The sequence below is a fragment of the Agelaius phoeniceus genome, chromosome 16 (assembly GCF_051311805.1).
Source record: "Agelaius phoeniceus isolate bAgePho1 chromosome 16, bAgePho1.hap1, whole genome shotgun sequence".
In the NCBI taxonomy this organism is placed as follows: domain Eukaryota; kingdom Metazoa; phylum Chordata; class Aves; order Passeriformes; family Icteridae; genus Agelaius; species Agelaius phoeniceus.
Genome location: NC_135280.1, coordinates 16,455,646 through 16,471,041, shown reverse-complemented (window position 1 = coordinate 16,471,041; position 15,396 = coordinate 16,455,646). Strand labels below are relative to the sequence as shown.

At 42.0% G+C, this 15,396-nt stretch overlaps 1 protein-coding gene across 3 annotated transcripts in view; it reads right to left on the bottom strand.

The window, feature by feature from the left end:
* Positions 1 to 333: 333 nt before the first annotated feature.
* CRAMP1 (cramped chromatin regulator 1) overlaps positions 334 to 15,396 on the bottom strand; it is a 49,277-nt gene continuing 34,214 nt past the window's right edge. For all 3 annotated transcript variants that reach the window (XM_054643337.2, XM_077186649.1, XM_077186651.1), the window contains exons 12-21: positions 14,077 to 14,258; positions 13,337 to 13,411; positions 12,043 to 12,124; positions 11,248 to 11,352; positions 10,420 to 10,598; positions 9,814 to 9,882; positions 8,278 to 8,512; positions 7,800 to 7,964; positions 7,001 to 7,146; positions 334 to 4,699 (exon numbers count right to left, since the gene is read on the bottom strand). In XM_054643337.2, the coding sequence (XP_054499312.1) occupies positions 4,535 to 4,699; positions 7,001 to 7,146; positions 7,800 to 7,964; positions 8,278 to 8,512; positions 9,814 to 9,882; positions 10,420 to 10,598; positions 11,248 to 11,352; positions 12,043 to 12,124; positions 13,337 to 13,411; positions 14,077 to 14,258 (1,403 nt within the window). In that variant the 3' untranslated portion in view covers positions 334 to 4,534. The remainder of the gene's footprint in view (positions 4,700 to 7,000; positions 7,147 to 7,799; positions 7,965 to 8,277; positions 8,513 to 9,813; positions 9,883 to 10,419; positions 10,599 to 11,247; positions 11,353 to 12,042; positions 12,125 to 13,336; positions 13,412 to 14,076; positions 14,259 to 15,396) is intronic.

Sequence of the window (15,396 nt, the reverse complement as noted above, 5' to 3'; positions counted from 1 at the left end):
GGCCCAGGACAGGCCATTCATGATAACCAGCCCTCTGGTTTGCCACATTTCTGAAGCTCACCATGAACAGACACTACTGAGAATGGAAGCTATAAAGCAAAAACAACCCTACCAAAATTTTCTCTGATCATGGTGAGAATCATCAAAATTCTGGGATGGGAGATGCCAATGGGAGTTAGGCAACTGATTTCACTGCACTTAAATCACCCTGAATGACTTGGTCTTATGGAAAAATCTTAACTCCCACCCCCACAAGGCCATGATCATGTAAATAAAGCTTAAATGAAAAAAACCTAGGAGGACATGAACAGCAAAGAACACACTGGACACAAGTTAGACCAAGTATTAGTATGTATTTATGCACAAGAATAAAAACAGCTTTACAAGTTGAATTGGAAATTTAAACAGAAGAAGTTTAACAGCTTTTGTATATTATATTAAATAACCAAAACACCTTTTTCCAAAATTGGTAAAGAATAAATAATATAATTTACAGTATGGTACAAAAAATAATCAGTAAGGACAGGCATTTTGCTTTATACATACACTATATATTTATAATCTATAAAACAAATTCACATCTCAAACAAGCCAGAAACCTTAGATGATATGGCTTAACTATTATTAAAAGAAACAGCATTACATTCTGCTGCCAGAATTGTAAGCTCTAAAGCAGTTATCATGTTCAATAATTAATGATAACTTATTGCCGTAGTGCTTGCCAAGGTTTCACTTAGGTAACATTTACAACTTGCTGTGAAATTAACAGACTGAAAGGTTTGAAAAGGTTAAAAAAAAGTGCAGTACTTTCCTTATAAATGCATCTGAAGTCTGAGCGTAGAAAACAAAATGCAACTGAATTTCCACTCTGGGATCTGCTGTCAGTAAATGAGATGTCTTTATACGTTAGATTTGAATCAAGCCATTTAATTCAATTTAAAAATACAGAGGGTGTCAAAAAAAGGCTTAACAATGATATATGAAAAAACAATTACTATTCCTACGCTTAGTAGATTTAGGGATGCAGTATAAAATGGATTGTATGAGTGATCAGAATGCAACACCCTGTACAGATCTCTGTCAATGTGTGCACACACACATGGGTGGATCCAGCCTTGGGCTATGGTACTGCTCTGCACTCAGCCCATGGTGATGAGACACCCAATCTTCTGCCATTTACCTTGTCAGCTACTCAGAACTGCCTTATGGTCACTGAGAGGGAAAAGCCTAGAGCAGTTCATCCTAGACGTGGAGACTGTTAGTGTCCCTTAGTCCTCTCCAACACCTCATAGTGCTCCAGGAAGGTACTAACCTAATGAAGTCACTTCTACCTCAGAAAAGATACTGTGTGCAATTCAGTGTTACTTGCTTGGATGTCTGCTTAGCCTGACATTCTCCCTCATATAGATTTTGTTACTGTTGTTGGGGAAGCTGAAATAATTAAAATTGAAGAAATTTTGAGTATTACCACGTTCCCCGCCATCTGTGCATGCATGTACGCGCGCGCGCGCGTGTGTGTGTGTGTGTGTACACCACCTCCTTAGCAGTCTCAGGCACAAACTGATGATGACCACTATTGTAAAGTACATTCACCTAAAATCTAGAGCTGGTCTGATCAGAAATGTGTTTAAATGGCCTTTCATATAGCAAGGGTAACAGATACTGCATCAATTCAGAATTACACAATGATCTTAATTATTCTTAAGTTCTTCCCTTTTCCTCAAAGGGCTTTATTCTTAAAAAGCAGTTTGCAATGCATTACATTTCTGAAATCAAACTCTGCTTCATAATGCCAACTTTTAAGGGGCTGACGCCAAACACTTCCAACCCAACCTTGTGAGTGTTGAACTGATTTCTGTAATTTATACTCTGTTATTACTGGGTGGTTCAAGCCCACTTGCAAAGGTTCAGGGTATTAGAAGTTTTCTGATGTCACAGCGTCATCAAAAATAGCCACCTGTTCTGCCTTCATTCTGCAGTTGGGTCCTTCCCCCTGGGTATGCTGAGGAAAGGCAGCTGACAGCTCCTTGTATCGCAGGCAAAAAGCCTTCATGGATAAGGATGAAGTGCTCTGCTCTCCACTCCTGCAGCAGGTACTGCAACACTGGTCTTTATTCTAGGCAACTTCAGAGCCAAACCCAGTGTCAAGTTACAAATACACTGGAGACTCTCACATTACTTTTGCAGTATTTAGAAGTTTAAGAATGAGAGTTCAGATTTCTTTTTAGACAGTACTTGATTAGAATCTAACACATTTCCTCCTGCACGTTCTGTAATCCACAGCCATAGTAGGTGCCTTCTACTTTTGTCCTGCAAATCTGAAGGATTTCTGGAGACACATCATATAGAATAATCAGCATTAGTAATGGAGGAACCCAAAACCAAGAAGGAACAATCTGGGAAAGTCCAAACCATAACACAGCTAAATTATAAGTAAAACTGAAAAGTTTTAGTGGGCATAACTCTTGAGAGTAACAGGTGTCTTCTCCATACCAAGGGAGAATGCTCAGAACAAAACAGGGCCCATCATTCATTTCTATGACAGCCTTCAACTTTTCCTATTTCAGGTTTATGTGATTTTCTGACAATTTGATCAGAATTCTCAAACTAGGCTCTGTGTGCATCAGAAAACTTGTTCAATTTTCTCCTAATGACATAAAACACAAGACCAACTCTGTGGAAGCTAAAAATCATTTGCCTAAAGCAGAGTGAAGGGACTGGGCAAACAGCAGTCAGTGCATTGTGAGCAAGTTACAATAGACTCCCAGTCAAAGAAATGCCTCCTATGAGTAGCTAAAGGCAGGCAGAACTACATCCACCAAGTATAGTGCAAGTTAGGAAATGAACCCATGATAACAGCCTACGGGGATGGAGAAGGTTTGTTTGTTCATTATTAATACAAAGTTGAGGTGTATATAGGAGCAGCCCCGTGGAAAAGTTCAGATCTACTCACACCAGCCAAGGAGTATCCTCTAACTGGAGAAGCAGACAAGTGCTTAGAAAAGGGGCACAACATGGATATGGAGAGAGGAGAGGAGAGGGAGAGGGAGAGGGAGAGGGAGAGGGAGAGGGAGGAGGAGAGGAGAGGAGAGGAGAGGAGAGGAGAGGAGAGGAGAGGAGAGGAGAGGAGAGGAGAGGAGAGGAGAGGAGAGGAGAGGAGAGGAGAGGAGAGGAGAGGAGAGGAGAGGAGAGGAGAGGAGAGGAGAGGAGAGGAGAGGAGAGGAGAGGAGAGGAGAGGAGAGGAGAGGAGAGGAGAGGAGAGGAGAGGAGAGGAGAGGAGAGGAGAGGAGAGAGGGGAGGGGAGGATTAACTATTAACTTGTTATCCTGTTGAACCCCCTGGAATCAGTATCTGGGTTTTTCCTACAGTAAAACACAACATTAAATGCACAGGGATTTCAAAGAGGGAGTGCCAGACCCACTCATGCCTGGCAGTGACTGTAATGAAGAATGATGGTGAGGTACTACAGAGCACCCAGAGTTCACAGAAGAAAGAGGAAGTAGGGAAGGACTAAGGGATTAAGCTAGGACTTTACACTTCATAACGCAAAACTGATCTCAACTGCTTTAGCATTAACCTAGTATTTGTTCCTACACAATACCATATTCTTTCCTATTTCCTCTCCCAGGTAAATCCTCAGTTTTTGTGAAGATGGCAATATTTACATGTTTCCAGAAAAGCCAAGACTAATTATGACAGAGTTTTCCTAGCATAAGCTCTTTTGCCATGTTTCCAGACCTAAAAAACAACTGTTCTTCAGGGAGAGCAATAAAGCACTCTTCCACTCACAGGGTGAACTGTGCAATATGCTGAAGAATCTCAAAGGTTAAGAATATGAGTGCAGTCAGGGTGGTGATAATGATTGTGATGTGATGGGGTTTAAAAGTAGGGGATCCAAGCAGCATGAGAGGAGGGCAGATCAGAGCTTCCCTACCAAACAAGCAAGCAGGTGCAAGCCCCACTGGAATGGTCAAAGAGCCAAAGGAACAGAGTGGTCTGTAAGAACATAGCATCAAGGAGTGGCAGTGCCCTGAACAGAGTGCAAGAACTTCAGTTTGACTGAATGGTATGAAAGCTGCCAACTAGGACGTATCAAGATACACAATGGTTCCCCTACCCACACCTACCCTTATCCTCCACAACTTTCATGGGGATCAGAAGGCGTGGCATTTTGATCACTATGCAAACAAAAATTCATAAACAGGAGCTTATGGCAATCCCATCCCTACTTGAGCTGCTTGCTTAGGCTATTCCAAAGTACAAGTCCAGGACTGTCCCACAAACCTGCAATCTTACATTGCTGATGCAGGGACACACTATCTTCTGTAACGTTATTCCATGTTCTGTTGTTGTCAGCATATTGCACATTCCAGGACTTGCAAGTATTTCTTGAGACCTTTGAAGCCAATGCTTCTCTGTTAGAAAGAGGCACACAGGACAGGGATAACTCAGACTCAGCTGCTCCCTCATCGAGTTCCAGCTCTGCAAGCTCCAACTTAGCTGAACAGTCTGCACCAGCCTGCTGGTCATTTCCTTACTGTGACAGATCCCCAGTCGGGGGACCACCACCACCTCCATCAAAAAGGATCTCCCTGCGAGTTGGCTCAGGTATTGACAGTTCCTGGGCAAGGTCATTAAACCGAGATATGTAATCTATGCTGTTCTCATTCATCATGCAAGCCAGCTGGGAATCCACCACCTGGAAGAGATAAGGAGAGAAGAGATGAGCTAGATGTCAGTGGCAATTTCATGGAATAACTGAGGTTGGTAGGGACATCCTGAGAGCATTTTATCCAACCATCTCACTTGAGCAGGGTCAGCTTAGAACAGGCTGCCCTGGACCTTGGCAGGTGTTGAATTATCCCCATGCGCAGACATTCCAAAACTCTCTGGGTATCCTGTTTCCATGCCTGATTACCTCAAAACAGATCTCTTGTCTTCAGGTGGAATTTATTGTGTTTCAAATTTTGCTTGCAGCCTCTCATTCTGAGAAGTGTCTGGCTCCCTCAGCTTCCTTCCCAGCCTCTCCTCGTATGAAAGAGACACTTTATCTCACTTGACCTGAGTTAGAGAACAGCTCTTCTCATCCACAACTCAATGGAGGCTTCTAAAAAGCCTAACCACCTATAGTCTCAATGAATCTTACCTGCTCCAATTTAGCATTAAGGTGCACAAGTAGATGATCTAAAGATATTACCTCTACCACAAGAGCTGCTCACCTGTGCATAACATGGAGGCTTACCTCATTTTCTTCTAAAGGGAGTTGGTACACTGAGGGCTCCAATATCACTTCAAAACCATGCAAATAGATTATCATATATTTCTTTAATTAGAACACACCTTGACAACTTCTTACCACCAAGCAAACAGAATCTTCATATTTATGCGAGAAGTGGATCTGTGTTTCAGGTCTGAAGCTGCCAATGTCACACTAAATCAGCATGAGCTTGCTGCAGCTCCTGGTCACATGGTCTGTACAGAACCTCCTTATCCAAATCCAAAGGGGAGCAGAGAAATGACACATTCCTTCCATAAGGGAAAGTCCCCAAGAAATTACAAGTTATGTGATGTTGTAATGAGTTTAATAACTAAATTGTGGGATAACTGAGACTGGAAGGGATCTGAACAGGTCTCTAATTCAACCACCTGCTCAAAGCAGGTTCACCTATAAGGATAGACCAGCTCACTCAGAGCTTTATTGATGTGAGCCCTGGAAAGCTCTGAAGACATTCACTGCATAACATTTCTGGGAAACTTGTTTCCTTGCCTGCCTATCGTCGAAGTGAAGTTTTTCTATAGATAAAGCAGAACCTTTCTCAGTTCAGCTTTTGCTTGTTTCTCCCACCTCCCATTACCATTCTGTAAAGGGCTTGCTACATCTTCCTAATGACCCTACTGCAGGCATTGGCAGGCAGCAGGGCCCCTCCCATCCTGAAGCCTTTTCTACGCTGAACAAGCCTAGACATCACCCTTTCTTCACCGCCTGATTCTCCTGGTAAACCTCAGCTGAGCTTGCTCTAGTTAATCTCTCTCTCCTATATATTGGGTATTCAAAACTGGTGACAATATTCTAGGCATGATCTCACAGCAGGTAGACACCACTGCTGTACACAGTAGAGCGGGTTAATAATAATTTTGTTCAATATCCTGGCCCTGGTCCTGTTAAAAACAGCTCATGATATCATTCACCTTTGGTTCCACACCTTTGGATCCACCCTGGATCACGCTCAGCTCACGTCTGAGGTACAGCAGAGATGCTTCCCAGGCAGCCAATCCCCAGCTGATACTGCCGTGGGGTTATTCCTTAGTCCTAGGGCAGGACTTTGCATTTTCCTTGCAAAGCTGCATAATGTTCCTGCAGCTCATTCTTCCTGTCTGTCCCTCTGAAAGGGAGCTCTGTCCTTGAGTGTGTTACAGCCTTAAAAACTGCTGGGCTTCATTCTACCCCTTCAGAAGAGTTCAAAACAAAGGGATACTTCTGCCAACAGAGACAAGTAATTCAGCAGCACAGAACCTTCTTCCATCCTCTCAAGTGACTTGCTATCAGCCATGTCCTACTTCTTCCTTCTGGACCTATTTATTTTTTCCTACCAGGCCTCCAACTGTATTGTAGCTGCATCACTATTAATCTTGCTCTTATCTTTGGCACTTTCAGTTCTTGCTCTACAGAGCAGGACACACACAACAGAATGATTGAATCTTTCTCTGTCAGAACAAAGGTATATCCAACAGATGAATATGACCTCCCTCAGCAAAAAGAACCTGGGTTGAAGGCACTTACAGCAGCTTCTCACACCAGCTCTGGAGTCGGGTAATTGCCCTCAGATAATTTTACATCTTTCTGTTATGACTGTAATTCTTCTCTACTGAGCTGAAGTGCAGGTGTCAAAGCACCTCTGCATTTGAAGTATCTCAGGAAGGTCTGAGGTTCAGTACCCAGTAACTGTAACTTTCAGCACTGCAAAAGGAAGCAGACTCTGAGTGTAATTTGCTGACATACCTCTGCCACGTCTGCCAGGGACCGCGACACAAAGGAGTCCCGTGAGTTTCCATCCAGCAGGCTGGGTCCCAGTAAGGAGGTGCCACTGGTGTTCCCAGCTGGAGCTGGTAACATTTTTCGTCCCTTCTCTGGGGAGATGAAACTTGCTACAAAGAAAAGGCACATCAGTAAGTCACTGCACTGAGTGTTCTTAACTAGGAGGATAAAAAAGAAGGGCAAGGAAATTCAAAATGGAGGACAGATATCCATTTCTTCCATCTTTTAAAAATTATGTGTTGCCAGCATTGATACCACACTGCTAAGAGTAAGAAGACTTATTACACTGGCTCCATGAATTATTAATTAAAAAAAACCTTTCAACAACTAAACCTCAACCAAATCCAGTGAGCGATCTCATGTCTTTGAAATAGTACTTATCAAGCACACAACAAAGTCTGTTTTTCCATCAGCAGAGCCAAAGACATCTGTTCATTTTGGCACAACAGTCCAAATGTCTCAGCCTAACTGATGAGTCAGGCTCCAAACAGACTACATGGAACTGCCAAGGAATTACTTGTCCCAAGCTATGGGCCCCAATCTAGCAATAGGATCTTTTCAGGAACAGACTTGTAAAGAGAGAGAAAATGTACTCAAGGCAACACCGTGGAAATGAAAGCAAGAAGTATTTGGAATAATTCTACAAATGTCCTATTGGGTTTACAATTTTTCAAAGGATTCACTTCTGTTAAACAATGTTGGGGTTTTTTTTGTTAACAGGAAAACGGTTTTGGGTTGCACTTCTCTGTATCTGGACACTTACAGAACAAGCTGCTGAGGGAGGAGTCTGTGGAGTCATTGGGGTACCACTGGGGATCATGGGTGGGAGATGCAATCCAGTTCTGCTGAGGACTACTGGATGGGGATGGAAGACTTTTGGAGCTGTCACTGCCATTCAGCTTTGCAGGAGAGAGAGAAACACCTTCACCTGTAAGCCGATGTCGGGGATCACGAATTCAGTCAATATGGTAAAATTACAGGACACTGCAACAATTTTTGTTTATAAAGGAAAAAAACCCCAAACAACAACAATAACCTCCCCCCGCCCCGTATTTGCTAGAAAATAAAGGTCGGGCACAGAATTTTATTTCCAACACATTTGGAAACAAACAACCAAAGAAAAAAACTCACAAAAACCTCATAACCCAAGAAGTCCTTCCTGGAAAAGTTTCTGCTGCTATGTAAGATGTCAGGAATTTTTTTTAAGTTGATAGGCAGACTTTAGCTACTCTTAGACTTACTGTATTGGCCAGAGCTAATGGCTATTTCAATGATGGAATCGCTGATCTGAGTGGCAGGTTCGCCTTGGGAAAGCACATCTTCAGGTGGTCCAGGCAGGGAAATATCCAAGAGAGCAGAAACATTGGGAGGAGAGAGCCGAGTACTGGAAGCTTCTGATGAGGGAAGTGGAGGGGTGGACAGACCATTCTGGAGAGAAGTCTTGGCCAGTTCTGGCATAGAAAGGACTGATGTACCCTGTTACAAAAAATGGAATTAAGTGTTCATAAATTTATTAAGAACTCAGGAAACTAAAAAGGCACGTTTTGGCTCCTGAGTATCAGATTAAAACCAGACTTCTAAGGGAAAAAATCCAGTAGATATTATGCCTAAATTAGAGGAATATACTATTTATATAATAAATCTGGATTATTTTAATGAAAAGTACCTGTAAGCATAAATAAATATGCTTCAGCCCATATCCTGCCAAATAATCTGAAAAAATATGAATCTGTAACATTCCAAAGACAGCCTACATAACAGAACAAGCATAATCTTAAAATTAACATAATTTTGAAATATCTACAAGACAGTTCCCAATAGATATGTATTAATTTGACTTTGTGTAGGCAAAACCCTTTAACTTCTGGAAGAGAATACACATATTTTAAACTGGTAACTCACATTTATTCACTTTTTGCAGACAGACTTCCCAAAATTCAACTGATCTTTAAGGAGTCTCATTACCAGTACCTCATCGTAGAACTGTAACTTTTTTTTGATGTAGTGTATACACAGCTGTCGTAACAGCAAGAACCAGAACCCAAGGCCCCATTACCACAATAAATGCCTCATAGGTTCATGTCCTAACATCTTAAAAAATCTTAATCTCCTTTATGCTCTCCAATCAAACTAATTTTTTCACATGCAGGCATCACAGTGAGCATGGAAAGTGTTCCACTGAAGAAAAGAAGAGACTGTATTCTGAGGCCTAAAAATCCAGCACCAGGTCCTGGATCCCAGTGGAGAAAGAGTCTGGGGACAGGATGACAACACCTCCTACAATAGTGCCATCACAGTTACTCTTTAAGTATCTGTCTATGTTTCACTGGATCCTATACAATGAACAGTGAATTTCTGGAAAGGATGCTGACATTACAATCACAATGTTAGTCCTAATAATCCTCCTTTAGCTACATGGAGGCATCAGGACTGCAAACTGCTGAAATGAACCCTTGTGACGTCTAAAATATGCACAGAGATATAGCAGAGCGATTATAAACTTCTCCACTCTATTAAGAGATATGTAAAGCTTGTTTGTCCCTCACAGGTCAGGGACTGTCAGCATCACTTAGATTTTAGGGAATGGCACACACACATATTTAAGCAGCTTTCCTAAACTCTTTAAACTTCTTCAGATGCTAAGGATTTAATTTCCACTAGACAGTACCAGTGGTGCACAATTACCTGGGAGTAGAGAGTTTTAACTAGCAATGCCAGTGGTATTTTCACAGAACATTACCCATTCCAAAGCATTGTTCCTCCAGCACACACTGTACCTGGAAGCCATCCTGCTCGGGGCGGGTCGGCAGGCTGATGTACGGCACCCGGCACCCTGGGCCTGAGCCCTGCAAGCACAACAGAAACCACATGAGTGACCAGCTGGGGAGGGAAGAGATAAAGGCCTATCACCATTCACCTGTGCTCTTCATATATCTCATGTCTTTCAAAATGGTACATCAACTCCCTCAGAACATGACACGGACCAACATGTGTCTGGGTCTCAATGAAAGAAACAGCAAGGAGAAATTACAGTTTCCATTCCGAATACAATCCCAAAAAGTCCATGTTTTGCCCCAGATTCCCTCTTGAATTTCTGAAATGCCATCATTTTTTTCAAGCGAGATTTCTGGATTGCCAAGTTCAATGCTCTACAAGCTGCAACCCATTTTACAGGATGGAAATTCATTCAGTGAGATGATGCTTTGATCCCTCAACCCCGCATACACAGTACATAACACAGACTGGGTCTGCCATGACAGCAGTGTCTAACAGCAAGCCCCAGGAAAAAGCTCACTGAGGAATCATAATAATACAGCTTTCTTATACAATGAAAGAACAAGACAGTTAAGCACTTGAAAAAAGCTTGTTTAAGAGCCTCTGACCTCCACAGTGGTGATGGAGCCTCCATTCTGATGTGCTACTGCTGGCTCCTGCCCTGTCACTACTGTAGGCACTGCATCCGGTGACAATGGAGACACACCTGGCAAACCATCTGCATCCACGACAGGCATGGGACTACCAGGGATAATGCCAGCACTTTTAGCTGCCAAGTCAATAGCACCTTGGGTGAGACAAAACACCAAAAAACATATTACAAGCTTCTTCTTCACTTTGCTATGATTCTCTAAAAGATGACTTTTTTAAACTTACCCAGAGTCAAAACTACGCCTATGTAAAAAAGCAGCAATGGTAATGATCTGATCATCTGGGTCAGCTGCTTCTCTGCACCAAGTGTAACACTGCTTTTAGCTAAAGTTTTTAACTTTTCTGCCTTGTTCCAACCTCTTACTAGGTATATCAAAATAGCTGAGAAACATCCCAGTTCCCCTCCCATTCTTCTATTTTTTTTTCTTTTTGTCCTCCAAATTGCTAAGTAATTATGCAATTTCCAGAAATTTTCTATGGGTTACTAGAGGAGGTCTAGAAACAATAGAGCCTTATTTTGTTATCTTGCCTCTGACAGCCATGTAGACTCTGTGTAAAAACTGTAGGTTGTTGTAAGGGTCAACCTCACCCAGACTTATTAAAATCCACTTCAAACATCTGAATGTCTTCTCATCTCAGAAGAATCCTCTAGGTAAAACATAGATGCAGTCACTGTTTTAACCTCATTAATTGTTCTAATTAATGGAACCCACTCTCTACTGCGAGACAGTACCTGCCTGGAGGACACCAGCATGGGTTTTATTGCAGAATTCAGAGTTACTTACTAGACAGATGGTTGGTGGCCTGTGTTGGAAGAACTTTGGGCACAATTGGACGAGAAACAGCAGCTTTGGTCAGTGAGGACTGGATTGGCCGAAATGAACCTCTCCCTAGGGGGAAGCATTAATACCTTTCAGGCAAATGAAATCTAACACCTTTAAAGCAGAACGCAACACAATTCAATGGAAGCAAATAAATTCTAAACAGCAGCAAGCTGCAGGAATGCAAGTAGTGGAGATGATGGAATAGCACTAAAATAAGTGATGTGAGCTAAGCAGTGTCTTGCCACAGGCATGCAACAGCGAGTGCTGCTGTGCTATTGGAGCTGCTCTCATACTGTCAGTGAAGACAACCCTTCAGGCCTCATGCTGCTTTTCATGGGGGATCACCTGTACTACCACTGTACTCAAGAGTGTACCAGCAGAAAAGGACACATGGGTAGTGGATTGCTTATGCTGTATAAAATTTAGACCGTATCCCCAGTACTAGGCTAAGTCCAATATAAAATCTAGACAAATTATTACACCCTACAGAACAAAAATTCCTATCTAAGTATTTTATTCCAAATTTCATCTTCCTGTTGAGAACTCCTTGCTCTTCTGTGATTTCAATCTTGGGAAATTGAAGAAAAAAATTTTATAAAAAGCACGACTTGCTTCACAATGATCCAGGAGAGCAATTCCATCATCCTGAAGGCTAGTGACACTGTCATTTCGAAAGAGTATTTTCTTCTTTTTAGAAATTACTTCTTTATGCAATTTTAAGGGACACTTTTCAGTTTGTAGAAGTGCTAGACTCACCTGTAATGGATGAGTTGGATAAGATAGAAAAGGAACAGACATGCTGGGACGGATTTCCAGACGGTCTAGGGAGCAGTGTTCTCTATGTGAGAGAAACAATAAACCAGAACAGATTTAAACACAGAGAGTAACACTCATCGTGTAAGTTGCAGGAGTTCACAAGACCTTCCAGAATAGCAGAGTATTTCTGTAGCATTACTATCATGCACCAGACACAGCAATGTGATCAGTGTGCTCTTGAGAAAAAAGCTACAGAAAGGAATGATGTGTTTTCTCTGTGAACTACTAAAACAATGTATTTCCACATGGAAAATTCTCAGAGAAAGGCTGATTAGAACTATAATCCTCTCTGATTATACTTGCAGTGATTTATAAATTTCTCTCAGAAGTGATTTTAAGCATGGTACCTAGTCTGTGTACAAAGTGATCTGCCCTTAAAATTCAGCAAGTGTAGATGAGTGAGACACCTGTGTGTGCTTGGGAGCTCTTAAAACACAAGAAACTGCCCAGATCTGAAGATGTCAGGATCAAAAATAGTCCAGGGGTAATTTCTGCATCCCTACTCTTATACAAAACAGAAGAGAAAAAAATGGTATAGTGACACTTGTGACCTTTGTTTTCCCCAGTTTACTATTAATCAGGTTTCAGATTTGTTTTTCTCACCTGCCTCTGGTGTTCCTGTCACATGTGCCTTTTCCCAGGGTTAACAGAGCAGTCTGAAGGAGGGTAATACCTGTCTGTCACCAAAGCACCACAACAACCGGCCATTCCTTCCATACATCTTTTTCCAAGTCCCATTTTTCCCCAAGAATCGTTGTTCTTTCAGCATGTGTTATGGCTTATTTCACTACAGAGGCTTATATCCACCACAGTTTAACATCCACTACTGAGCAGGAAGCAGGAAAAGGATATAAAGGAAAATTTTGTAGTTAAGAGGGCTGCCAGCTCCAACACTGCCAGCACAGGACAGTACAGGGACAACACTGCCTACGCCTCAGTGCCAGAAGGCCCAGGTAGCAGAACCTGCTTCCAGGTTTCAAAAGCCTCTTCCAGAGGCTTTTTGATTTCTCCAAACTACCTTAGGCACTGGACTTTCACTGTTGTTGATATTCTTCATACAGGGAATGTAATATGGCTAGTTACACTAGAGATTGAAGTGTTTGTTCCTTCATAATTTCAGCTTTATATTTCCAGTGGATGCATGAGGGAAACCCAGGGTTTTTTGTTATGTACAAATTACTACAGCCTTACTGATACTCAGGGAGCAAAACAGGCATTTACACTTTGCTCTGACCTGTACTACCAGTGGCTTCCGCAAGTGCCTGTTCCGTAACTTCCTGGGCTTCGGAAGGAAGAAGTCCGACTGCATCTGGACAACAACAGGAAATGCATTACAAGTATTTTAAGCATCCAGACACAGAATAAATTATATCCCCCAAATTCTTATTTTCGATAAAGATGAATTAAGAATTTACCAGAATACTATGTTTTGCTTCAGATAGCACAATATCCTTCCTGCTAGAGTCAGAATATTTTCCACCAAGGATGTATTTTTTCTTCTTTTTTTATGGAGATAAAGCTTTGTCCCAAAAAGCCATTACATTACCAACTACTTCAGCTTCCTACAAAATTCTTACTGAGATTGTGTACATAAAAATTAGAATTTGACTTATGTACAGCAATGAGGCTATGTTAAAATTAGCTACACATCAGAAGGGGTAAGTTTTTGCTAAATCTAGCACATATATTTGCTGGAGCAACTTAATTAGACAGCAAATAGGTGTCATCAGGCTGTGGGATGGTATTCAGATTTGAATTACCTGAATTACCCGAACAGGTAATGTCAGTTCAAAGCAGTTACATAGTTAAAATCTCACTCAGCTCATTTAATACAATGTTAAACTTAAACATGATAAGAAGCACTGCTTCACAAGGCAGCCCATACTTTCTGAGGAATTCAGAATCCCTGTGATACCTCCTGGAAGCTGGCTCATGCACACCATGCTGCATTTTCTATTCAGTCCTCTCACTTACACTGATGGTGTCCAGGTGCTGCCGGAAGGTCAGCTCTGCTTCCTTGCTGGGTAGGAACAGTTTCCCATGGCGGCTGTTGGGGGGCAGGGTTGTAGGGACTGCAAACAGTCCACTGTCAGCCTCAGTGCTCCCAGAACTTGAAGGACTAGCCACCAAGAGAGGTCTAGGGAGGTTTCTCAAACCTAGAATATTTTAACAGCAATTTAAATTAAATAACGTGAAAACAAAAAGGAAATAACTCTTTAGTAGCTGAAGGGTTGTAGAGAGCTGGGATTTAAGGATTCAGGCTTTGTCACCAGCTGTTTCCAAAATCAGGAATCTCTCCATATTTCAGTTGTCCCATCTGCAAACTGACAGTATTTACCTTCTATGAACACCACTAATATTCACTTGCTTTGAATTCTTGGAAGTATGGGAGTCAATGTAATTGTACACTACTGAAGAAACTAGAATTGAAGCCCTATTTTCAGCCCCACATAGACTGTGATAATCAGTTTATCTGTTCGGCTTGAAGGCATACCTGAGGGCCTATCCCAGTAAACAAACTATATCTACCATTTTTTATGTAGGGGAAGATAATACAAACACAGAGCCATTTTACTGTATTTATGATTTATTTACTCCCCACCCCTTCTTTCCTTATAGTAATTTGAAGTGGAATCCCAATAATATCAATCAGGTGATGGAGCGGAGATCAATTTACCAAAGACCTTCCCAAAGACAGACTGTCTTCAAAATACATTTGGCACAGTGAAATAATGGTAACTTGTCTGAGTGAAACTTGTCTATTAATGTTTAAGTTTAAAAAAAATGTGGTAGGATTTCCCTCTGCATACAGCCAGCTTGGATGAAAGCCAGCATTGTTAGCCTGGTACTCTGAGGTAGCCAAGATCCACACAGGTGCTTTACAGCACCAGTTAACCCAGTTAACCTGCTCCTGGGTTCACTGCTTCTCAGAGCAGGGGTGTGAAAAGGACTGCCTAAAAATCACAACTGGTCCCAGTAATCCCAACACCATCACAAACTTTCCTGAAGGCATAAACATTTGGTGGCAAATGCAACTGGGACAGAAGCACAGAACCAAAATTCTTGGCCTGCATGGCTGGGGCTCACAGGTTACAGCAGCCATACCTCCTATTAAAGAAAAGGCAATTCATAATCATTCTCTATCTTATAATCATAGAATCACACAACTGATTTGGGTCGGAAGAGACCTTGAAGCTCATCTCATTCCACCCCCTGCCATGGGCAGGATAACTTCACTATCCCAGGTTGCTCCAAATCCCATCCAACCTGGCCTTGAACACTGCCAGGCATCCG